Source organism: Quercus suber, unplaced genomic scaffold (assembly GCF_002906115.3).
Source record: "Quercus suber isolate HL8 unplaced genomic scaffold, Cork oak 2.0 scaffold_6, whole genome shotgun sequence".
Classification (NCBI taxonomy): Eukaryota; Viridiplantae; Streptophyta; class Magnoliopsida; order Fagales; family Fagaceae; genus Quercus; species Quercus suber.
This window is the reverse complement of record NW_027069472.1, coordinates 571,609-597,276: the sequence shown is the minus strand read 5'-3', so window position 1 is coordinate 597,276 and position 25,668 is coordinate 571,609. Positions and strand designations below refer to the sequence as shown.

The 25,668-nt window shown below is 35.4% G+C and overlaps 2 protein-coding genes and 2 long non-coding RNA genes across 8 annotated transcripts; 3 read left to right on the top strand and 1 right to left on the bottom strand.

The window, feature by feature from the left end:
- The first annotated feature begins 917 nt into the window (after positions 1-917).
- LOC136067575 (putative disease resistance protein RGA3) lies at positions 918-3,522 on the top strand. The gene is made up of 3 exons (XM_065773655.1): positions 918-1,823; positions 1,923-3,359; positions 3,493-3,522. Exons 1-3 carry the CDS (start codon positions 918-920, stop codon positions 3,520-3,522), a joined length of 2,373 nt encoding a protein of 790 aa, XP_065629727.1.
- Positions 3,523-3,630: 108 nt separating this feature from the next.
- LOC111989217 (uncharacterized) lies at positions 3,631-9,106 on the top strand. Of its 3 annotated transcripts, none has more exons than XR_010628801.1 (6): positions 3,631-4,812; positions 5,035-5,136; positions 5,264-5,328; positions 6,578-6,703; positions 6,857-7,638; positions 8,733-9,106. It is a non-coding gene; the product is annotated as an uncharacterized LOC111989217 (long non-coding RNA). The 3 variants fall into 3 exon arrangements; XR_010628804.1 differs by having other exon boundaries at positions 6,566-6,703; XR_010628800.1 differs by having other exon boundaries at positions 6,489-6,703.
- A 4,424-nt stretch (positions 9,107-13,530) lies between these two features.
- LOC111997394 (BTB/POZ and TAZ domain-containing protein 3) lies at positions 13,531-17,019 on the bottom strand. Its single transcript, XM_065773012.1, is given in 6 exon segments — positions 13,531-13,964; positions 14,544-14,857; positions 15,886-16,192; positions 16,301-16,431; positions 16,664-16,944; positions 16,947-17,019. Coding segments are annotated over 6 exon segments (1,221 nt in total). The 5' UTR covers positions 17,005-17,019; the 3' UTR covers positions 13,531-13,834.
- Positions 17,020-19,156: 2,137 nt separating this feature from the next.
- Positions 19,157-20,609, top strand: LOC136067333 (uncharacterized). 3 transcript variants are annotated; one of them, XR_010628812.1, is made up of 5 exons: positions 19,157-19,413; positions 19,627-19,739; positions 20,040-20,122; positions 20,270-20,394; positions 20,495-20,609. It is a non-coding gene; the product is annotated as an uncharacterized LOC136067333 (long non-coding RNA). The 3 variants fall into 3 exon arrangements; XR_010628809.1 differs by having other exon boundaries at positions 19,173-19,413; positions 20,040-20,098; XR_010628811.1 differs by lacking the exon at positions 19,627-19,739 and having other exon boundaries at positions 19,179-19,413; positions 20,040-20,098.
- Positions 20,610-25,668: the final 5,059 nt, after the last annotated feature.

Sequence of the window (25,668 nt, the reverse complement as noted above, 5' to 3'; positions counted from 1 at the left end):
TAATAAAAAAAACCGAAACAGTCTAACATTGCGGCTAAAAGGTTAAAAATTGTAAATTTAATTACGTAAATACTATTTTAATAGAGTTTTAAAAATTAAAAATATTTAAAATGTATTTTCAATTTTTATATCTCATCACTCAAAATTCAGAGAAAAATTCAGACTATTAAGTCACGAAAACCGTGACTCAAAATTCTTCCAAACAAAACAACTTGCTGTGTGGTCCACCAAATTTAGATATTAAGCAATGAAAACTGAGCATTGAATGATAAAAACACTTAAACCAAATAACCTCTGACAGTAATAAAAAATGGAAACACATTTTCACGGTTTCCGGATCACTAGAGATGGGTGATGGTGGCAAAGTTGTAATTAACTAAAGTCAAGTCGGTCCCAGCCGAAGATCAAGTCCCATCCATGCAGAGCAAGTGCAGAGAACTTATGGAGCTAACGGTCACATGCACTATTCCAATTTCAGCTTTAATGCAATCACCGCATTCACTCTCATTTCCTCTCTTCACTTTCACATATTGCTCTGTTCAGCTTCCGAAAGGTGGGAAAAGTTTGCTCATATTGCTCTGTTCTTCACGCATCTAGGTCCGGTTTAATTTTTAATTTTTTCTTTGCCGAAGCTGGTTCTCATTTTATAAGTTTGATCATATCTCTCTCTACTACTTCACATAAGGAAATTGCTAACAAATATTTTGTTGGTTTATTTTTCAGATCTGCTTCATATTCACCAATCTTCACGCATCTGGGTAGGCAAAATTGCCGTTCCATACCCCTGCTCTGCAATAAATTTCTGTGGGACCCAGTGATTGACATAAAGCAGTCGTTTATTTCTCACAGAAACATACTCCATACTTTGCAAACCTCTTCATTAACACTTTTCTCTTGTGCTGAGCAAGGAAGAAAATATGGCTGAATTTGTCCTCAGTGTTGTTGCAGAGGGAATCTTAGCCAAGGCGATGTCACTAGCTAGTGAGCATATCGGTTCTGCGTGGGGTTTCAAGGAGGAGCTACGTAAGCTTCAAGTCTCATTAACCAAGATTCAGGCTGTGATACATGATGCTGAGAAAAGGCAAATAAGTGATGAGTCTGTGAAGACCTGGCTACTGGAGCTTAAAGATGTAGCTTACGAAGCTGACAATGTCCTAGATGAGTTTGGGTATGAGATTCTTCATCAAAAGGTGGAGTCTCAAAAGAGAAAGAAGGTACGCAGCTTCTTTTCACCCTCCAATCCTATTGTATTCCCCTTTAAGATGGGAAACAAGATAAGAAGCATCAACCAATCGTTGGATAGAATTAAGACTAATGTAGCTCTCCTTGGTCTAAGAGAGTCTTCGAATCCAATCCCCAAGATCGGTCTGGATCGGGAGACCGACTCTTTTATTGATGATTCGGAAGTTGTGGTTCGAGGAGATGATGTCTTAAAAATTGTCAACTTGTTGATTGGTGCAAATAATCAACGAGTTATCTCTGTTATTCCTATTGTGGGTATGGCAGGCCTTGGAAAGACAACTATAGCAAAACTAGTTTACAATCATGAACTAGTAAAGAAACATTTTGATGTGCAGATGTGGGTATGTGTATCTGATAATTTTGATGTTAAAAGGATTTTAAGAGAGATTCTTGAAATCCTTGACAATAATTGTAGTGGGTTAGAAAATAAAAATGCTATACTTCACCGCCTTCAAAAGGAGTTGCAGGGAAAAAGATATCTTCTCATACTTGATGATGTGTGGAATGAAGATCATGAGAAATGGGATAGTTTAAGGAGCAGTTTGTTGGGAGTTAATCAAAATAATGGAAATAACATTCTTGTTACTACTCGTAGTGACAATGTGGCACAAATCATGGAGACAAGTCACAGACATAAATTGGAAAAACTATCAGAAGATGAGTGATGGTTAATATTTAAGGAAAAGGCATTTGCAAATGAAAGAATTCCAGTAACTCCAGATTTGGAGGATATTGGAAGAAAGATTGCTAAAAGATGTGGAGGGAATCCATTGGCTGCAAGAGTTCTAGGAGGAATGATGCGCTTTAAAGAGGATAAAAGTGAATGGTTATTGATTCAAAATAGTAAAACTTGGGATTCAATGGGTGACAATAATGGAATCTTTCCAATATTAAAGTTAAGCTTTGATCATCTTCCAACACCATCTCTAAAACAATGTTTTGCATATTGTTCAATTTTTCCCAAGGATTTTGTTATTGAAAAGAAACTACTAGTTCAACACTGGATGGCTGAAGGGTTCCTTCAAACATCTAGAAGAAGTTTTTCGGTGATAGAGGATATTGGTAACAAGTATTTTGATTTCTTATTGGCAAATTCCTTATTTCAAGATCCAGAAAAGGATTTTTGTGGTGATATTACAAGGTGCAAGATGCATGATCTTGTGCACGATCTTGCACTCTCAATTTCAAAAGTGGAAACCTTGCATTTGGAGGGCAATTTGGGGGATGACATTGATGCCTCTCATATTCGACGTTTATCTCTTAAATCTAATGACCATACAACATATGCAATCCCATTATCTAAAGATGGCATGGGTAGATTGCGCACGGTTTTTTTTAATCGTGTTGATCTTGGAGACAAATTATTGGAGTTTAAATGCGTACGTGGTCTATCGTTGTATGGGCCATGCATAAAAGAGCTACCCAAGTCCATTGGTAAGTTGAGACATTTAAGGCTTCTTTGCATCAAGGACACCTACATCAAATTAATACCCAATTCTGTTAGCATGCTCTACAACTTGCAAACTCTAGTAATCAAGGATTGTCATTTTCTTAAAGAGCTTCCAAAAGATCTACAAAACTTGATTAACTTGAGACATATTGACATTGATCATTGTTACATAAAGCAATTGCCGATTAATATGGGGCAGTTGACTTGCCTTCAAACACTGCCTTTATTTATCGTTGGTCAAGATGTTGGCTGTCGAATTGAAGAACTGGGATGCTTAAGCCAACTTAGAGGAAAAGTATATATATACAATCTAGAGCATGTGAGAGATAAAGAAGAAGGCAAAACTGCAAATTTAGCAGAAAAACCAAAAGTACACAAATTGGGATTACATTGGAGATCGTGGCGTAAAAGGGAAGGCAACAACAATGATGAAGATGTATTGGAAGGCCTTCAACCTCATCCAAATTTGAAAAGCTTAAAGATAGAATATTTCAATGGTGAGAAGTTCCCTTCATGGCTATTGCGGAGTGATAATATTAGGGGTGGCTTGTTACTTTTCGATCATCTATTGGAGTTCTGCTTAAGCTACTGTAGGAAGTGTGAAAAAATTCCTACACTTGGACATTTACCCAGTCTCAAAGTTCTACGAATAGGGGGAATGGATAACGTGAGATGCATAGGAACTGAATTTTACAACGGTTATAATGGTGAGGGATCAAGTAATAGTAGAGGTGGTAGTGGCAGCACTGTGTTGTTCCCTGCTTTGGAAACATTTATTTTGAATAGCATGCATAATCTAGTTGAATGGACAGAACCAACAGCAGAAATAGGAATGATATTTCCTCGCCTTGAGTATTTGAAGGTTTCGGACTGTGAGAAACTAATAGGTGCTCCACGTCATTTTCCGTCTCTTAAGGAATTATCTTTTTACAAAATCAGAGGCTCGGCATTTGAAAAGATTATTAGCGAGCTTACCACACTCACATCCCTCAAGATTAGTGAAATTTCAGAACTTGCTTGTCTGCCAGAGCATTTTTTGCAAAAAAATAGGAGTCTCGTGGATTTGAGAATAGGGGAGTGTGCTGATTTGGAGTCAATCTTGCCACATGAGCATGTATGGCCCATCTGCACCTCTCTCCGATCACTCTCTATAAATGGCTGTGACAAACTGAGTACATTGCCAGATGCACTGCATAACCTTCATTGCCTTGAGAAGTTTGAGGTAAATTGTTGTCGTAACCTGAGGTCCTTTCCAAGTATCTCATCCTTTCTTCAAAACTTGCTAATATCATGTAGTGATGAAGTTCTACCAGTACTACAATCCTGTATGTCTCTTCAAAATTTGATTATATGCAATTGCCCTCGTCTGATATCAATTCCAGATCTACGAAATTTGCATTCTCTTACCTATTTAGAAATTTACAGTTGCCCTGATCTGATATCGATTCCAGATCTAAAAGAATTGCCTTCTCTTGCCCAATTAGAAATTTGGGATTGTTCTAATTTGATATTGATTCCAGATCTAAAAGAATATCCTTCTCTTACTCAACTAAAAATTTCTGGTTGTAGTAATCTGATATCAATTCCAGATATACATGAATTGCATTCTCTTACCCATTTAGGAATTCGCCAATGCCAAAAGTTGAGGGGTGTGCCAGACGGATTAGACTGCCTCACCCACTTGAAGTGTTTGTGGATCGGTGACATTTGTAAGGAGTTTAATTCTTTCCCAAGTCTGAATTCCATCCTACACTCATATGCGCCCCTTCAAAGATTACACTTGTATGGATGGGATAGTCTCAACTCTCTCCCGGAGGCAATTAAATACTTCACTGCCCTCCAAATTCTAGAAATATCTGAATTTGGTGAAATGAACTCTTTGCCCGACTGGTTGGGCAACCTTTCTTCTCTTCAAACGCTTTACATTTACAATTGCAAGAATATGAAGTATCTGCCTACAACGCAAGCCATGCGACGCCTCATCAAACTAGAACAACTAGAAATTTGGAGGTGCCCCAAATTGGAGAAAAGATGTGCAGAAGGGAGCGGTGCAGAGTGGTCTAAGATTGCCCATATTCTGTACTTTTCTTCTAATGCTTGGAGCGATCATTTTCATAGAAGTAAGTCTAGCTTGAAATGCCATATCCTTGCCCAATGTTTATAATTTGAAACTCTAGTTTGAAAATCTTATAATAAATCATTTTTTATTTTTGTTTTGGTGAGTGTGTTTTCTGTTTTTTTATAAAGTAGTTTATAACAATTAGGAATGCTTTGATTACAAGCACACCCTAATTTACACACCAGCACCATGTGGTCTGAAACTGATGGAAAATATATTGAAGGGTTGTAGCACAGATTGGTCCAAGACAGATGAGTGGCAACATTGTCAAACAGGATGCACTTTAAAGCTCATATAGATTATTAAATATCAAAAGTGATAAGTGGTAAGTTTAGTCATACCTTATATACGCCTCTCCTTTTTTTATGATATGATAACCTCATTTGATTTAAATCAACATAATTTTACCTGAATTTTAACTCTCTCAGTTTTTTACCATAATGTGTAAGCAGTGGGGATGGCATACCTATTGTGTTCTGCTCCTGGAAAACGGAAAGTTCGTAACTCATAAGAGCTGGTAAGTTTTCTCTAATCTTTCTTCCCCCTCTCGCAATATTTACTCACCTGTTACTTAACAAAACAAAAAGAAAAAAATTGTTTATCCATTGTTTTTTTTTTTTGTATTTTACATAATATTATTCTGGCGTGATTAGTGTTGGTACTGGGCTGTTACTTAAATGGGGCAAGCCTTTATGAAATCTATATCTTGAGATAGTATTTTTATAATGCAAATATGCAATACAATTAACCATCTAACCTGCCAAGTCACCACCAACCTTGTTCTTTTCTCCTCCGTTTTCGCTCTTTAAAAATGATAAAAGTGGTTTCATTAATTTTTTGTGATTCAAATTTGATCATTTAGTCATTGCTATACTTTAAGCCTTCCACAACCACAACAGCAAAGCCTTAGTCCTAAATTATATTATTCTTTAGGTTGGCTTGCATCCAGTGCACTAGACAGAAGCTTTACCCTTATTCTCTTTCTTGATTTTAGAGTGATACTTTCATTTGAAATTTTCATTATGTAAAATTTTCGCACTTTTTCATTTTCTAAAGACTTGAAAAGATTGTTCTTCACTTTGGGTTCAAGAGTCAAGACTATACTCTTTCATTCTGTGGAGATTTGATTAGATCTTTACCTCGAGAAAATATATTCCCCATACTTCTTTGGATGTTAATACCTGTCCGCATACAATTTTTAATGGTGAACTCATGAATCTTTTGTGTTTGCCTAGTTTTATTCTGCTGCATTGTTTCTCATATTTGATAAATTATTCAGAATATTCATGGCATAGTATCTTGCTTTGAGCTTTGAAATTCATAAAATTAATAATAATAAATAGTATCATGCTTTGACCATAGCAGAAAGATCTTTTGGTACTTGTGGAATTAAAACCAATTTATCTATTGCTGATGTGTGAAGGGAAAGATGCAGGTTGTCCTGAATTTGCACTAAGAAAATTAGTTCGCCAAATGTTATGGATATACTTGGCCACACAATATATAAAATGTTGAACTCATGAATCTTTTGTGTTTGTCTTGTTCAGCGCTGTTGAATTGTTATTTAGAATCAACATAACATAGAATCACGCTTTGTACATAGTAAAAGATTTCTTTAGCTATTGTGGAATTAAAGTAATTTTTTGTACTGACGGTGCTAATATTTTGCTCTATTAGGAAAATGAAGGTTCTTTTTAACACCTGCTTATAGTAATTATGATTGCAAAAAGCTGATACAATGCCTCACCATATAGCGGAAACTGCAGATTTTTTGTTGTCTCCCATTAAAAGGATGTGCCAAGGGAAAACTGAAAAGAGCCAGGGTGGTCCAAGATTGTCCATATTTAATACAAAAAGAGAGATTGTTCATATTATGTCATAGAAATCCACTGGTAAGTCAATCTAAAACAGACTTCCTACCATTCCCTTCTTCAATTTTTTTTTTTTTTTTTTTTTTTTCATATTACTAAAACATCTGCTTATCTTTCCTAACATATTCCACTTTCTTGAAGTTAGTCATAAATTTGGGAATGATGTGTTTGCAGAAATAGTTGGTACTCTTTTTTTAACTAGGAGAATTGAGGTCCACTTATACACAAATAGTTTCAGGTACTTCAACTCTAATTTGAAGGCTACCCTCCCTCCCCCCTAATCTCTTCCAACAAAACCTACCAAGATTCCTCCCTTTTCTCTGGGTTAAATTTTTTATACTATTTATAGATGCCTGTTATCCTTCATATCTCAATTAGAGGTGCACTTCAGCACAATGTCAAACAAGATTTCCCTTGTTTTGAATATCTAGATAAACTTTTGAATCCTAATTTAAGCTTAAAAAAAAAAAAAAAAAAAAAACTGGATTTTTCTCTCAAATGTCCTTTTGTCAAATGTTTCACTTTGAAATATGTTAGTTGTTCCCTATTGCAACACCGTATTTCTTAACCTTTTCACCAAATTACAAATGTTGCTGATTTGTAGTTGCCCTCATGTAAAAGAAGGATATGCCAAGGGAAAGGGTATCTTGTGTCCTAAGATTGCCTTAATTCAAATAATACAAACATCATATAAAGCAAGTGATAAACACCTCACAAGCTGACTTCCTACTCTCTTCTTTATATATTTTTCTTTGAAACCAAATACCAAATATGCGTTTCATAAGTGATCTAGTATTGTTTTTAAAATATATGAAAATAAGTGATCTAGTATTTTTTGACTGATATACTCACTTTCATTAATTTATTAACACATTTGGGCGTCACATTTTTGAACGGCTATTTGATGGTTATTTTCAACTGGGAGGATAGCTGAAATCTATTTGGAACAAGTCCAGGTACTTCATCTCTCCTTTTTTCTAAGGCATTTTTCTTTTCATAACATAGTGCTTGAGAAACTATGTTTTTTTGTTAGTTATTTTTTATACTTATCTTTTCCTAGTTCTGAAATAGTACTAATACATACACTTGATTGTTATTTCACAAATGTTTAAACTGTGTCAAATGACACTCAAGTTTTTGTTCATTTGAACAATTTTTTTAATAATTAATGCTTAATTATCAGAGATCCAGCCTTAAGAGTTTTAGTTCAATGTACTATAGTATGTAGAGAAAGTAGTTCCTTGCTAAAAAGTGTACTTGTACAAATATATAAATGATATCAGTGATTATCCAGCAAGTAAATTGTAAAATCTTTGTCAACCCTGATGCATTCTGAACCTCTTCATCACACTTGAATTTCTTTTTACCAACAATACACAACCAAAATCTCACATCAGAGGATTTCTTCTGTATTATAAAACGAAAAGTACAAGAATCAATCTTTTCTCTAGTCAATAACATGTCAATAGTGAAAAATAGGCTATCATATACGTGGATGGCTTAATTTTCTTTTCTACTCTTCAGCTACGTTGAACACACTACAGTAACATATTTGAAAATCACAGAACTGAATAGTGAGAATATCTTCTATAGTGGTGTTTAGTGTCATTGTGTCACAAAATTACAAATACCGGTGATCTTTCATTATCCCAAATTATAGGTCTTTTAGTTTAGCACAAAATGGTCTAAGATTGCTCATGTTCCAGTGAATAAGATAAACCTTTGACACATCCAACTCCAAGGTCAAAATCATTTAAATCTGGTTTGCTCTCTCAAACCTCCTTGTATCTTCTTGCTGTTTCACTTTGAAGTCAACTAAATGTTCATGATTTGTTCTCCTTTTTGCTTTCACTTGTTTGCTTTATATATATTGCCAATGATTTCCAAAGAGTCTAGTGTCAAACCTTTAATTCATATTTTCTTAAACTTATTTTACTGCATAGCTTTTGTGTATTCTTAAATTTTAGCCCTATTTGTACTGTTCTTGAATTATCACTTCCCCTCATGTTTTCATGTTCGTATTAATATTAAACTCTGATTTGCTTTTTAGAGTTGAAGATTTCAGAAAACTTTTCTACAAAACCAGCTGCTTTCAAGCCAAAATTGGAAGGTCAACCCTGATTTTGATGAAATTTCAGAATGTTGTTCCTGACAAAGAAAGCCTCGTGTTGACTGGTGTTGCTTGAAATCCCTCTCCATTTGCACGGATGGTAGGACCCACTTCGTGAGATCTTTTCTAGTTGTTATTGTTATTGCTGTAATCCAAGAATGGATTTTTTTTTATTCAGTCTTTGTAGACTCTGGCATTTGTTCTAGAAAGATTGTTGTAAACACATTATTTTATAGTGGAAGATTTTACTGGACTAGGTCCCGTGGTTTTTCTCTTCCTATTGAAGGGTTTTCCACGTAAAAATTTGGTGTCTTGATTGTGGGTTGTTTCTACACTTTTTTTTATTAATCTTAAATATTGATTATTATGTTTTGCTAGTTTGTTTGATATACCCAATTACCCATTGAATTTTCACAAAGAGAGAAAAAGAAAATAATTACATTGTGTGTTGAATTAATTGGCTATTTTTCTTGACAGAGGCTGATCTTCAAATTAGACAATTTGGTGCCTAACCCGTTCCATTCACCATACTCTAATGCCAAATACTCTATGGTTATATATATTAGATCTCTATATAGAGGTCAAGCTGCTTCTTGGAACTTAAGAAATTGACTACTCTACTCTTTGCACTGAGCTTGAGTTCATTATGTAATTCCCTTTCCATGTGTTGGATGGATGTATATTGGATTACTCCAATTCACCACGTCTCAAAATAGTCTTTTTTAAGAAGTAAATAGACACTTCTATGACATGCATAACTTGCGCTTTCCTTTACTTGAAAGTCAATATCTCTTTTATTCAAGTTGAGGGAAAGAAAAAAAAAAAAAAAAAGAGGAAATCCAAAAATAACATTAGAGGAAATGGTTTAGAATTTTTAATCATAGGTGACTCTGAGAATGTTTATTGTTCTCTCTTTGATTCAAGGAAATGGTTTTGGACATCACATTTGGTTTTACATTCAAAGCTTGGGAAGAATACTTGAAAATGTTTAATCATATGTGACTTTGAATAGTTCTCTGCTAACCTTTTAACTATCCTAGACCTAAAGCAAGTTAATGGTTAGTTATCTTATTAATCACCCCTTCAATATTGTTGGCTAACTTTGATGGTTAAGATCATAGTCAATAGGTAAAAAATTATCAAGCATAAAATTTTTGTGTATGCCCATTAGTTAAAACAAGTCATTTTCACAAAAGGAGAAAAAAAAAAATATATATCTTGGACTATATTCAATTTCATTTTCTACTAGGAAGTTACTTTGTTTGAAACAAATGTAAATTTTAAAGAATTTGAAATTTTTATTCATATTAATTGCTAGAGATGTGTACAATTTACTTAATCAACAGTTTTCTAATATGGATTTCTTCACCCCCCCCCCCCCCTCTGGTAGGCAACCCATGGTTTCGTTGCTATAGGTGCCTAAGCTAGATTAAAGCCAAGATGTTTGTCATGTTCCTTTTTTTTGTCCCCTCCCCCTTCATTCAAATTAGAAGTTAAAATGGTGTAAGTGTTAAAGATGATTATATACGAGGACAATCTATGATAATCTGCTGTAATATGAAAATTAAAAGTCTTTTACTCTTCTATTGCCATATACATTGACTGTGAACAAATCAATAAACCACACTTCATTTCTTATTATTTTTCTTATTCAATGTCACAAGGACCACTTTATAGAAGGCCTTGCAACTGTGACATGAGAATGAGAAAGAAATGTTATTATAGATTACTAGTCGGCGTAGTTGCAAACTCACACAATATATAAGAATATATAATTATTTCGAGATGTGGTATAATGTATGATTTATTTTCTAAATTTTATTATAAATAATTTGTTCTCCCTAAAAATTAAACAATTTTTAAAAGAAATTTATGACTATTTTTAAAAATATATAATTTTCTCATTTTTGGTGTTTTTTATTGATCTTATTCTTTTTTGAAATGTTCCATATTTTTTTTAAATATTTTTCTTATGCATTATATTTGCCTAATTTATTTTGGTACAACTAAAATGTTTAAGTTTCAAATTTATTATTCACATTTCTCATTCTTTTAAGAAGATTATTATAATAATAAAAATTATCAAATAATTAATATTGATATTACTCAATAACTGATAACTCAAACCTATCTTCTGAAAGATGTAGTGAAAGTTGGTACACCACAGAAAAGCTTATTTAGAAAACCACTTGCATGTAATATTTTATACAAAAACAGAAAGAAACGGAAAAAAAAAAAAAAAAAAAATCATTTGGCCTTTATTATCTCTATCTCTTGAAGTTATTGAAAAATGACATATGGTTCTCTAAATAAGAGTGGAACTAGACAACTTGGCCTTGAATACCATATTAGCATACAAATATGAATACAATTATGGAATGAGACTTTCTTTTAAAGTGACTATAAACTAAAAATAAATAAATGATGTCTCCATCCTAGGTATTTGTATTACATGTATTTTCTATTATAGTTAAACTTGTGTTCAAGAATGTGCAAAGACAAGTGTGAAAATTGATGATTATATCATGATTGATAAGTTATAATTAGTTTTGGGATGGAGTAAAGGCATAATGCATTATTACATATATTGATATTTATATAAATATTTTTTAAAGAAATAATTGAAAGAAAATGATAAAATAGTCACTAATGTGGTTCAACTGAAACGTAGCAACAATAAAGTATTGCAATTTAGCTTTTAAATATAGATAATATTATTATAGATACAGATTAACCTGTTGTATGTAATAATTAAAGAATTTGAGTTTATTTACCTTGTAACACAATAGTATATCTTGTTTTTCATTATTTTATTTACCTTATAACACAATATTATATCTTGTTTTTAATTATTAGGAAAACCATGGTTCAAATTCCTATATATGATTTAATACCTATTAGCTACGACTTACTTCTTTAGCTTTCTAAAAATGGACCATTTGAAAGAGCTGTTTCTAAAAGAAAAAGGAACTAGTATCATTATGGTTTCAAAATCGGACATCAAAAGGGAACTAGTATTGTAGGGTTGGTATTTGTGGCCCAAGCCCAAGAACAATTAATTTGTAGAGTATAGGTGAAAGAGCTAGGTTAAGTATGAGATTGATAACAATGGATCGCAGCTTTCAAACACAAGCCAACATTAATTTTCACGTAAAATTTGACAATCCGAAGAGCTATAATATTTGTTTTTCTGATGAACAAAAATCTTAGGGTTACAATCCAGTTTTTCCTCCCCCTCCTTGTTAGGAGCTTCCTTCCTTTATATAGTCACTCTTCTCCTCATCTCCATCGTCCACGTGTTCCTCATCCATGAGTTTGCTGAAGTACATGTCACGTCAGGCATCTTCTTTCAGCTCTGTGTGAGTGGCGGTAGGTTAGGATGCACTGTTCAGGGGTCTTCTCCACATAAATGTGGCCAAAAAAGTTGCTGCAGTGCATTAAATACAGTGGTAGCAGCTTTCCCCTTAGATATTTCTCTATCCTTATCGTTCCATAGCATACTCAGAGCTTATCTTGATCAGGTGGAGTCCTCGGAAGGTCACTCTGGCCTTTCACACATTCAATTGATCTATGATATCGCGTCAGAGGATTACAACCTCCTCGGACAGAAGATATCCTCTTCGGATTGTGATAATTCATCCTTTTGAGGGTCCCACTTCCAGCCAGGCCCTGCCTTTTCCATCTTCTTCTTCTCGGTCGCAAAATAGCCCTCCTATGGGCCTTCGGCCCATTACGTTGAGCTGGGCCCTTTTTCCCCCACAAGTATCATTATTTATATTATATCTCTTATGCATTTTAGCTCTTTATTTTACTCATCTATTCTATCATATACATATATGTCTGGTTCAACATGTGAGGATTTGCAAAGATGCTGAAGGCCATGCTTATACATTATGTCTTCTGAACAGTATGGATTAATTATTCATTATAGGCCTCCGAGTATTTTGCCCACTGGGCATCATACCACCGTAAATAGGCTAGGTTTGCTCTCATATATATTTCCATTTGGGAAGCGCTTTTTTTTTTTTTTTTAATAAAAAAAATTGACGTAGAACCTCACAAAGGCAAGGTCCTTTGGACCCATTCTTAGAGAGTAAACTATGGATACACGTTCCCACCCACCAAAGCCGTGTATCAAGTAATTCAAAAGAACTATTAGTGAATATCGAACCTAAGATGTCAGGGTTTGTAGCTCACCCCAAACATGTTGAAGCTTCTTTTGTTGCATACATAAGTTACATCTAGTTTTCCCTTGCATCATTATGCTCCATTCTGGATAATTCAAATTTCATGAAAAATCATATTGCATAAGGAAGATAGATATACGAAAGGAATAGAATTTTTTGAAGTTTCATAGTGGATGCTTTTGAAACATCTTTCGTAATTATATAGATAAGGTAAAACTTGGTGCATTTCCTTAAGACATTATATCTTTGGTTCTATAAATAAATTCAACCATATTACATATATGACAGTGTAGCACAACCATGGGACTTTTGGCCAATGCACTTCCTTGAGTATAATTACAGCTTCCATGGCTAGCTAGTTGAATTTAATTGAAAATTCCCAAGCTACAACACCTAAAATACTTGAACTAAAATACTGTATTTAAGTGTTACCCTTATAAATAAACTTATTCTGTCCACTTTATGTAAGTCAAGCCAAATATGGCCTTAGGTTGGTATGTGGCACATTCAACAGAATTTAACATCATCAATCATGCAGTAACAAAATCAAACACTTGTGCTGCCATTACAAGCATTTTATAAGTTTGTTTGTCAATGGTTCACAGCCTGAACTGAATTTAATTTGGTAACCATTTTGGTTTATAACTTTAGTCCCTGAAAGACTTGCATGCAAACGAACTCTCTTTGTCCACAAGGACACATAATCTAATTAAATTTTTCCACAATTTTCATTATTTCATACAAGGACCGGGATTATGCACCTCCCGTTAATTCATTTTCCCCCAACAAATCCAAAATGCTTTATTAATCGCCTCACATTCTTTAGAATATACAAGGTGCATTTCATATAAAAGGTCATAAAAAAGTAGAGCGCCGACTTGAGAATGGCCCCAGTGAATTCTTTGCAGATATCACTTTGCTGACCAACAGTCTCCACCTAGCCTCATCTTTCTTCGCCTGCTGCTGCATTTTTTCCTTGAAATGCCTGGAAGCAAGAGGGAAAAAAGAAACTTATTAACAATATCATCAAATTTACCATATATGAATGCTGTCCACACGTATCACTCAAAATGAGCTGTTGCATTTTTTACTTGAAATGCCTAGAAGCAGGAGAACAAAAATAATCTTATAAAGACAATTATCAAATTTATCATATAGGAATGTTTCCCAAATCAATCACTCAAAATAAACACAACTAAGATTAGGATTCTTCCAGTGTTAGCACACTACCCAGTTACCAAGTCATCGGTTCAATGCCAACTAAGCATTGCCCAAGTGATTGAACTAACTACTCTCAAGTCTCTAGAATAGATTTTTTTTTTCTTTAATGTCTGTCGATAACTTAGGTGAAATTCAACCTGACTGCCATTCAATAGGAGGTTTTCACCTTTGATAATGATCTTATTGAGGAAATGTTAATCTGAGACTCTAGCTGACATGTGCACAACATGACATTCTTCATCTTTCATCACTTTTTTTTTTTGGGAACTGGGGATTGGACTAATCTTATACTTTCCCCAGACAATGAAGGGCATAGAGGCAAAGATAGAAGTTTCATGCTTACCTGCAAAGAGGGACCTTGCAAGAATCAGGGTCATTGCACAAGCGAGAATGCAATTCAAGCAGCTGCCACATGCGCTTGTAGTGAACACATCCACCAAAAACTCGGGTCTTACAACTGGAGAAGTGACAGACTAAAGTCTCAAGCCCTTTGCAAGCTAGGAAACCACAAGCAACCTGGCTTCCTTTCAGAACCTTGTCACGAGGCCCTATTGTTCTACACCCATCCCTGCATATGTGAAGGAGGGCTTCCATCGCCTCATGCAGTTGCAAGTACACCTTTTTCTCTTCCATTTTCTTCAATCGGTCTTCTTTTCTCTGAAACAAAGAATCAAAGAAAATTATTATGAAAGAAATGTAAGCTGATGATTGAGAACAAAAAAATTCGTTGTCCAACAAATTGTTTATCAATGACTAAAGAATATGAGCTTTCTACTTACGAAAGTCACAAATTGACAAGTATACAATGTAAATAATTTTAAATTGACCTAAAATTAAAAAGGGTAAACTATAATAGCCCCCTCAAGTTTGGGGAAATGTAAGAAAAACCCGCTTATTTTTATAAATGAAAATCCACCTCTTTGAGGTTTTGATTTATATTAACAAATAAGTCCTTAAGATCATTTATGTCCATTACAAATGAAGTCAAAATACATGTTTTTCAAATTAAATTCTCATCCAGGATAACCTCAATATAATGCTTACTATCCAAATTGGTTATATGAAGAAAATTAAAACTACAAGGAGTAAGTGTAAATTTTAAAAATCAAAGTGGATTTCTAACATTCCCCAAAACACAAGGGAAGTTAATGTACTTTACCTAATTTGAGGGGAAAAAACATAGAGTTAATCCATTGATTAAAAAAGATAAAGAGTAGTTTTCAACAAATGGAGTGGGTCCTCTGTACTAGTATGTGAAGGGTAGTGAGAAGGGTGGGGGAAGGGGGGAAAGTAAATAATCTTCTATATTAATGTTATGAAAGGCATAGATTTGGATATTTTTACACGCTAGGACCAAGTAGATAGTCCATTGCAGGATATGTTGTGCAGATCCCAACAGTAAGAAAGTAAAGGTAGGATTTTTTTTTTTTTTTTTACAAGGCTTAAAAGTTAACTAACCAGGAAGTTAGTATGTTGTGGATCCATTAGGAGGTTGTTGAGCCAGGGATCTACCACATACCCAGTGCAAAAACCTTCCTTGTTGCCTTAATTGTTATGAAATTCAACAGATAGTTAACGTACATAAATTATAGAAAGCATATATTTATATATCCATTAAAATTTCCATGCTCAGTTCATGATGACAGATATAATTTTCCTTGAACAAAGAACAGGAACTGACTTACTGAATCTGCCTCAACAAGGCACTCTAGAAGTTCTTGTTCAAGTGCAGGATTAGCCCGCTTCATTACTTTCCAACCTTCAGTTGAAGATATAGTTTTGAAGTCTCTGATAATCATATGAACACAAATGAAAGAGAGCCGTGGTGCATCACAATTCCTTGCCAATTGAAGTACATCTATCACGTTTTCTTTGGTCAGCCAGCCCTGCTCCAGAACATATATACAAACTCTTTTCAGCGATGGGACTGAGTAGGAGTGTGATAAAACCAACAAATGGAGAACAAACTGCTTCATTTCATCCTCTTCATAGCTGCATTAGAATAATTAAGAAGAAATAACTTTGAGCATTTTAGCTAGAATCGCTATCTGAGAGAGAGATGGGGATGCAAAAAGATGGAAAAGGACAACTCCAACATACCAGGACGAGTAAATAAAACGGATAGAAGCATAGGCAGCTTGATAAGGCACCGCGGGAATCTTGATGTATCTCGTACCATTCTTAACTTTTGATTGCTGTAGAATATTCCCCAGCACAGGAGATGCAACACTCTGCATAGTGAAGGAAAAAAAAAAAAAAAGAAAAAAAAAAGAAAAGAAAAGAAAAGAAAAGAAAAAGCCATTAGGCCCATTGCCTCATTTAAACCACCATTTCTAGAAATTGAAAAGGCAGCAACTTTGTCAGTATGATATTTTCAAGTGAATGTCTTTACACTATTAAGTCAGGAACAGCAATAAAAATTGGGCTAGCTCAAAATTATAAGAGGAAGTTCAATCGACTCACCAGAATACTGGAATGAGCTAGAATATATGATTTGTCCTCTGTAATAATATAGACGTCTGAACCATATCCTTCCTTGAAAAGCTTGTCCCATGTATCCTTTGTTTCCTTGGGGACGGAGCTACACTCTGAAAGCCTATTGGAATATTTGATTCTAATACAGGATTTACTAGGTAGAGAAGGTGGTTTTGGAATATTACATTTAGAGGATACAGAAGAGGAGGGAACTTCCAGCACAGGTAAAATATCGGCTGGATTATCTTCTTCTAGGTGTACATTAAAGATCCACAGAAGGATTCACCAGTCGAGGATGGCCAGGGATAGTCAAGATCTGATGAAGCCATTAAATACTAGGTATTACGTACTGCACAGCTATCAAATTCTAATCAAGGATCTGCATACAAAATAAAAACAGATTATGAGAAGTGTCAATTAATTGCAAGCGGCTAAAGTTCAAAATGATATTAAAAGAGTATCAATGAAACAAAGGGAACAAAGTGTGCATGGTATTTGACGATGATATTAATGAAACAGTGATTATGTTGGAAACAAATCTAGATATATAGTTGCTTAAATGGGATCTAAAGTTTGCATCATAATGTCAAACTTCTTCAGAAAAGGAATGCCAAACAGATGTAAACAAACAAAGCAGAACACCCTATATTATCAAATAGGAAAAGAATCAATTTCATATATTCTTTACTATGACTTGTAGAACATTCATAAAGTTGATTTGCTTTGAAGTTACAGATTTCTTCCATGCCCACAAAGCTCAATACTAGGAAAACCTTAATTTAGTCTGCCACAAAAGTTCAGAATCCACCCTAACCAGATACTTCACTTTAAACCATAACAAATTGGTTAAATGAATCTTCCATAAATTTTACATGTGCCATTCACACAAATTTAGACATTGAAATGTGTAATTGTGCATACATACTGTAACCTTTATAGGGGAATGTGTTCAGAAGAATTAATCATAAAAGTACCAAACGAAAACATACAAGGATTATAGCATCTATTCCATTGATGACCAAAGTAATTATAAAAAAAAAAAGTAGTTGGAGATTACGATAATGATTAAAGTGTCAAATTCAAGACAAAAGTCCACACTCACACACACATTAACAATTGAAGAATTGCAAATGATACATATTGAATAATGATTACAAGAACATGCATAAAATGTAAATAAATAATAAATAAGACTTCCTTTTTATTATTAAACAAAGATGATATCCACTGAACATGAAGAAGGAATTTTTATATAGAAACCAAGTTTGGTAGTTAGTCAACCATTAATACAAAAGAAACTAGAATTATATGGTAGAATTTGCTTAAATGGCAAGGAAGTATAAGAAAAGAAACGAAAACTCCGAGTCTTACAAAAAGTATTTTCCTTTGGGGAAAAATTCTGGTCAAGTATGAATTAACAACCTGATTCAAAAATTTACACTTTACCCACTTGGGTCTAATTGTATTTAGTTTTGGTTCACGAGTCATGAATTTAGTATAGTCATTACAATCTGTGTAAATTAGACCCAAGTGGGTAAATTACACTTTGGTAGATCAAACTTTGACCCAAATCACAGGTGGGTTAAATTTAATTAACTTTTTTTTATAACTTCATTTAAAATAATATAAATAATTCATTAAAGTAATAAAAGAAGCGAGAAAATTTGAGTTTTTTAATTAAAAGAAGAGAAATAATCCTGAATAAAATATTGTATTTTATTTTTAATAACTTACTACAGTTAAATGATATTTATACCAGTTTACTGTAGTTACAAAAAATTTAGTTTTGGCTTCTCCAACAACACATGATTTTTTGGTTCTTTGGTGGAAAAATAGATTTTTCTTTTGTTAAAATACAATTACCATTATGAATATTTTTATTGTTTTTGTTAAGTTTTTTGGTTGGATAATTACTATTTGGATGAAATTAGTTAAACTTATTGTTTAAAAATGGGACATAGGATTTTGGAAGGAAATAATTACAAAAATAAAAAATATTATAACCAAAAAAAAATTTTTGGGAGGGTGGGGCCGGGCCCCCTTGGGCCCACCTGGGCCCGTCCCTGGTTGAAGATATACAAGCACAAATGAAAGAGAGCCGTGGTGCATCACAATTCCTTGCCAATTGTATCACATTTTCTTTTGTCAGCCAGCCCTGCTCCAGAACATATATATACAAACTCTTTTCAGCGATGGAACTGAGCTTCGTAGCTGCGTTAGAATATTTAAAAGAAGAAACAGCTTGAGCATTTAAGCTAGAATCTAAAACACACAAACTGAAACTTTGACTAAAATGCAACGCTCTCTCTGCACAATTGAAAAATAAAAAGCCTTTAGCCTTTATCCCTGTTCAAAAGTTTCCTCAGCAACTATAATAATTAATTCTGGGAATTTTTTTTACTCAGCCAAAAAAAAAAAGAAAAAGAAATAGTCCCATGTGATGAAATTTTCAGCAACTTCGTCAGTATAATCTTTTCTCGAGTGAACAACTTTACACTATTTATGTCATTGGGCCAGCGATAGAAATAGGGCTTAGAATATATGATCCGTAATAATGTAGACATCCAAACCGACCCAACAAACCCGACCCGAACCGTTTCCACGTCAGCTGCATACCCGATATAAAAAACACACACACGGACACAGTAAGCGACCCAGTGAGTTTGGTTTTCCCTTCCAGCACAAAAAGGAACTGCGCGCATGTTCTGTGTCAAAGATGAAGCACGTTAATCAAAAGGGTATGTTTATTGATCTTTTATCTCCTTCAATGTTCTTCGTAGGTTTAGTATTTGGGTTCAAGTTGAAATCTTTGTTTTTTTGTTTCTCGTTTTAGTGGTGAAATATGGATTTTAGAGTGCTGTTTTCATTACTGTTTTGGTTCGGTTTTCAAAACAGTCAGATTCCTTCCTTTGTTCTAATTACAATTTTAGTTGTTCGTATACTATATACAGATGCTGGTATATCTGGAACTTTTGGGAAGAAATGCTGAATATAGGACTACGAATTCAAAGATTGTCACTAAGTGAACCACGTGTCGCACTTGGCAATTCAAGAGCTGCCAGTGGTAGTTTCTGATCTCACAGAATTTCTTTTCCAATGTCAAAGAAATTTTAAAGATACCCCATTTTAGAGCCTGACCATCTTTCAGTATCCTAGTGTCTACCTATGGTGGAAGTGGCACATAGCCTCACTTCAATTATAAATGATAATGTCTTTCATTGTCCCAATTTGAGGTCATGTAGTTTTGCTCAAAATGGATTAAGATTGTTCATGGAGTTTGTTCCAATTATATATATTATTCTTCTTTTTTCAAAATTATTTTCTGAAAAGCCAAGCTGTCTAAAATACTTTCAATTGTCTTCAGGTCCTCTGGAAAGGGATCAGCTACCTTTTTCTGAAGGACTTTTTCTCTGGCATTTACTGGTATTTCCTTCATTTTGCAAGCTGGTACTTATTTTGAACTGTAATAGCGGAATTTTTTTTTAATGCTTGATTGATTTAAATTTATAGATTTCCCTGTTATTAATTTTCTTGCTGACCTATGAAAATATACATTCACAGGCTATTATGATGCCTTTTAATCTTCATGTACAGGTATTCTTGTATTTATGGATGGGTATGTGAATATAGCAATGGAGCAAACAGAAGAATGAGTTTAAAATGGCAATAAAAAAATAGTATGGTGATGCTTTCAGTTGTAAAACAACGGTAATTTAAAGGTTGGTTTGTTATTTTATTATTATTATTCAACTTTCTTTTTTTGGTCCATACTATATTTTACTGGACAGGCCATGATTAGGATAATCTCTTTTGATGCAGTTCTCTACATTAGTATAAGTCATGCAGATCATCTGCAGTCATGCTTTTAATGTAAGACAATGTGGATTTTGGAAATGATCTCCAATGGCATGAGCTATCAAATGTTTGATTTGAAGAGAGATGCCTTATTGCTATTGTGATGAATGGTATCATTGATTTAACAGTATAATCAATTATTATGATTATGATTGTTGAGTTGGTGGCTTGATATTGTTTAAGCAATGTGGCTGTGTACTTGGTTTCAGATAGTGATCACCACATCACTTGCACTCCACACAATGATTAGCCAACCTTATTGGTTCATGCGGCAAACATAAAATTTTATAAATGAAGTCTTGTTAATTGTTGTGTGTCAAAAAATAGAGTTCAAGCCGTGCTTTGTTTGAGAGAAATTTTAGATTTCTCTTGTCATGTGCTTGATGAGTATGGCTTGATGAAGCATGAAAATCTGAAATAGGAAAAGAAAATTGATGCATTTTACCACTCAAGCAGTGCTTACAATGAGAAAAAGGCTTATTAGTACTTGAGATACAGACATTATCAATGGAAGATAAAGCAATATTCAGTACTTTATCAATTGGATGTCCTAACCTATGGTGCCATGGCAACCACTTATTTGGTCTATTTACATGAAAGCTTGAAGGAACTGAAGGGAGATTAGGAACAGTAATAGTAGAAGGATGATTCTGACATGGAGAAGAAACAGACTTGAAATGAGATGGTGGCTTGACGAAATTCTTGGAGTAGATTGGGAAAACTCCATTCTCACTCAAGCCCTTGTAAAGGAGTCTCCCCGTAGGAATATCCTGGATTTTGATAGAATTTGCATCAAAGTAACAAGAACAGTTATTATGTAGGTAGAATTTGTGAATTGAAAGTAAATTCATGGCAATTCTTGGTACATGAAGAACATTTTTAAGAGCAAAATTGTGATATTTGGTATGTAGGGTAGTATTACCTATGTGGTTGATAGCCAAAGATTGACCATTTCCAACAGTAACTTGCTCAGGTCCCTTGTACTGAGATTGAATAGAGAGATTGTTTAGATTTGCTGTGAGATGATCTGAGGTGCCAGAGTCAGCCAGCCATGGATCTTGGTTGTTAGTGATGGCAGCATTGGATGCACTAACCATAGCAGCAAGTTTTGTGGGAGGATGCTTGCCTTGGTAAGCAAAATTCATCCTGTGGTAGCAATCTAATGCCGAGTGACCAGACTTGCCACAAATTTGACAAGATGGCCGTTCATGCTTGAAACCATGTGAAGTATTCTGAGAGGGAAAATTCTGAAGATTCTGAGGATGAAAATCTTGAGGAGAGAAATTGTGGGAGTTCTGAGAGAAATTGTGAGAACTCTGAGAGAAATTGTGAGGTGAAAACTATTGATTTCCACCATGACTGAACCTACCTCCACCTCTTCCTCTAGAATTATTGTTTCTTCCTCTACCCCTTCTTGAACCATGATTCTGTGACTGATGTGCTGCATTATTACCTGGTTTACCATGAGAGGCAAACATAGCAAGAGAGCTAGAAATTGAGTCCGAGTGATTGGTCATAACTTGTTCCTCACTTTGCAACATAATTGCAAGTTACTCATAAGTGATTGGATCACTCCTAGTATGAATTGCAGAACAGAAATGTGCAAATTCTCTAGGAAGTCCTCTGAGTACAATGCATATCAATTCTTCATTGTCAACTAGCACTCCTACAGCAAGAAGTTTGTCACGTGAAACTTTGATCTTCTGTAAAAATGAATTCACAAATTCATTGCCTTTCTTGATCCCTTAAAGTTCAAGCTTAAGGTTCAAGATATTAGCTCTTAAAGTGGAAGTGAATCTCTGCTCCAAAGTATTCCATACTTCCTTTGAGCTAATGATACCAACCACGAGTGAAAAGACTTGTGGAGTAAGAGTTGAATTGATCAGAGATAGGAGTGCCTTATCTCTGATTCTCCATGCTTGAAACTCAGAATTAGCAACTGATGTTGCATTTCCTATAGCATCAAGAACAAAAGGTAATGGCTTTGAAGCAGTACCATCAATATGTTCAATTAAGGAATATGCCTCTAGTATAGTGATTAATTGATGCTTCCACGGGATATAGTTGGTGTAGTCAAGTTTGATTGACCTTAGATTTGACATGTTGGACAGCAACAGCAATGGCGATAGAGTTGAGGTTACAGTTGTAGATGTGGAAGGAATGGAGGTGACGTAGGACAACCACAAAAACAATAGAATAAGAGATAAAACCCTAGGAGTCAGCACCTAGGGGTTGCTTGGAGTCAGCACCAAGCAAACTGGAGTCGGCACCAGTAAAAGAAAACACACGTTTTTTTAATAATCATCAAAACTGTATTACAATAATCTCAAAAAGTGTTTAAATAGCTAACATAAAGAAACCCTAAAGAAACCCTAATTATTAAATATTTGGGCTTGCTGAAACTCAAGTCCAATGACTAATAGGCCCTAGCCATAAGGCCACAGGTTGGGCCATCTTCTTTCTCCTATACGTGCGTGTAATTGGGGGCTTGTATCTTGTGTCCGCACCAACTCCCCCCGGGTGAGAAGAACTCGACCCCGTCGAGTGGAAATCTGAAGAGCTCTGATAATACTCCAACAAGTCAGGATCCAGTCGTTGTAGCTCATCTCGAGTAATCCAAGTGCAATCAGAATCTGGTCGCCCTCGCCACCGAACTAGGAAACGGTGAACTCCTCCATCCCTGGTAGAAACAATCTGTTCATCTAAAATAGCATCAATAGATTCTTTATGTGCATAAGGTAGATGTAAGGGTAAATGGGTGGAAACAGGGGCATCAATAGGATTAGGCAAAGACTCATCAAAAGGGGTATCAGGAATAGCTGTGGGACTTTTATAAGCAACTAGATCTTCAATATTAAAGGAGGAGCTAATACCATAATCAGGAGGAAGATCAATGACATAAGCATTTGGGCCCATTCGTTTCAATACCTTGAATGGTCCAGCACTACGAGCCTGCAATTTTTTAATGGTCCCAGAGGGAAACCGTTCAGGTCGAATCCGAATCATGACATAATCCCCTACCTAAAACTCTGCATGATGCCGATGAGTGTCAGCATGAATTTTATATTGAGAATTACTTGCTTGAATTTTTTTGCGAATCTCATTATGCAAATCATGAATATGTCGTGCAAATGCCTCAGCAGACTCAGACACCCTAACATGTGGGGACATGGGCAAAAGATCTAAGGGCTTCCTAGGTGTATATCCATGCACAACCTCAAAAGGACTAGCGCCTATAGACCTATTAACAGAGCTATTATATGCAAGTTGGGCTACAGGAAGAATTGAATCCCAATTTCTATTGGCTTCACCCACTAGACACCGAAGGAGATTGCCTAGACTACGATTAACCACCTCAGTTTGTCCATCAGTTTAAGGATGAAATACTGTGGAAAATTTCAATTTAGTGCCCACTAAATGCCACAAGGTCTTCCAAAAATAACTCATGAAGCGAACATCCCTATCAGACACTATGGTTTTGGGAAGACCATACAGTTTGACAATCACATCAAAGTAGAGCTTTGCGATCTTAGAAGCATCAGAGGTCTTCGAACAAGGTAGGAAATGAGCCATCTTAGAGAAGCGATCAACAACTACTAGAATAGAATCATGCTTCCTAAAGGTGCGGGGCAAACCTAACACAAAGTCCATACTCACATCCTGCCATGGGCAGTCTGGCACAGGTAGAGGCGTGTACAGGCCAGTGTTTTGCTTGCGATGTTTGGCCAGTTGACAGGTACGACACTGACCAACTATCTTGGCAACGCCCCTCTTAAGACCAGGCCAATAGAATTGACGTTCCACTTCCTCAATTGTTTTGTCTTGGCCAAAGTGACATGCAAGGCCTCCTGCATGTATCTCCCAAACTAGGAAATCTCGTACTGAAGACCGAAGGATATATAATTGGTTGGCTTTGAACAAGTAACCATCTCGAAGGGTATAATCATCCAGGACTGGCCGTGGGGCATTACTTAGGCTAATGTAGAGCTCCCCAAAATCTGGGCATGACTCATATTCATCCTTAAGTCGCTCAAACCCAATAACCTTAACACTCATGACAGATAGCAAAGACACCCTTCGACTTAGTGCATCAGCGGCCTTATTCTCAACTCCCGCCCTATGTTTCACCACAAAGTAATAGCGTTGCAGAAACTCAACCCAACTACCATGCCTAAAATTCAGCTTCTTTTGAGAATGAAGATAGCGCAAAGCCTCATCATCAGAGTAGATAACAAACTCTCGGGACAATAGGTAATGGCGCCAATGCCAAAGAGCTCGAATAATGGCATAAAACTCTTTGTCATATGTGGAGTACTTTTGCTTAGCGTCATTCAATTTCTCACTGAAATAAGCAATCGGGTGGCGCTCTTGACTAAGTACTCCTCCTATACCAATACCTGAGGCATCACATTCCACTTCAAAAGGCTTGGTAAAATCAGGGAGACGCATGACAGGTGCCTCAGTCATCTTTTGCTTTACCTCATGGAAAGCCTTAGTAGCAGCTTTAGTCCAAACAAACTCCCCTTGCTTCATGCAGTCAGTGATGGGGGACATGATGGTACTAAACCCCTTGATGAATCGGCGGTAAAAGGAAGCGAGCCCATGAAAACTTCGAATTTCATGGATATTCTTGGGCTCGGGCCACTCCACAATTGCTTGAACCTTTTGGGGGTCAGCAGAAACTCCCTCAGAGGATACTATGAAACCTAAGAAGACGACTTTATCGGTGAAGAAAGAGCACTTCTTGAGGTTGCCATATAAACTCTCCTTCCTAAGGGTAGTACAAACTTGAGTTAGGTGGTCTAAATGTTGCTCCCTAGACTTACTATAGATAAGGATGTCATCAAAGTACACAACCAAGAATTTTCCCATAAAAGGCTTGAGCACTTGAGTCATCACTCTCATAAAGGTACTAGGAGCATTGGACAATCCAAAAGGCATGACCATCCACTCATATAAACCATCCTTCGTCTTGAAGGCAGTCTTCCACTCATCACCAGAACGAACCCTAATTTGATGATAGCCGCTTTTCAAGTCTATCTTAGAGAAGATCGTTGCTCCAGCCATCATATCCAACATGTCATCCAATCGAGGGATAGGAAAACGATATTTCACAGTGATCTTGTTGATGGCACGAC

What these genes read in the sequence shown, in the direction of transcription:
- LOC136067575 (XM_065773655.1), top strand. Translation starts at nt 918, where the DNA reads ATGGCTGAATTTGTCCTCAGTGTTGTTGCAGAGGGAATCTTAGCCAAG. An exon ending in ATAATGGAAATAACATTCTT is followed by an intron (nt 1,824 to 1,922) that starts GTTACTACTCGT and finishes TTAATATTTAAG; the next exon opens with GAAAAGGCATTTGCAAATGA. An exon ending in GAATAGGGGGAATGGATAAC is followed by an intron (nt 3,360 to 3,492) that starts GTGAGATGCATA and finishes TGCATAATCTAG; the next exon opens with TTGAATGGACAGAACCAACA.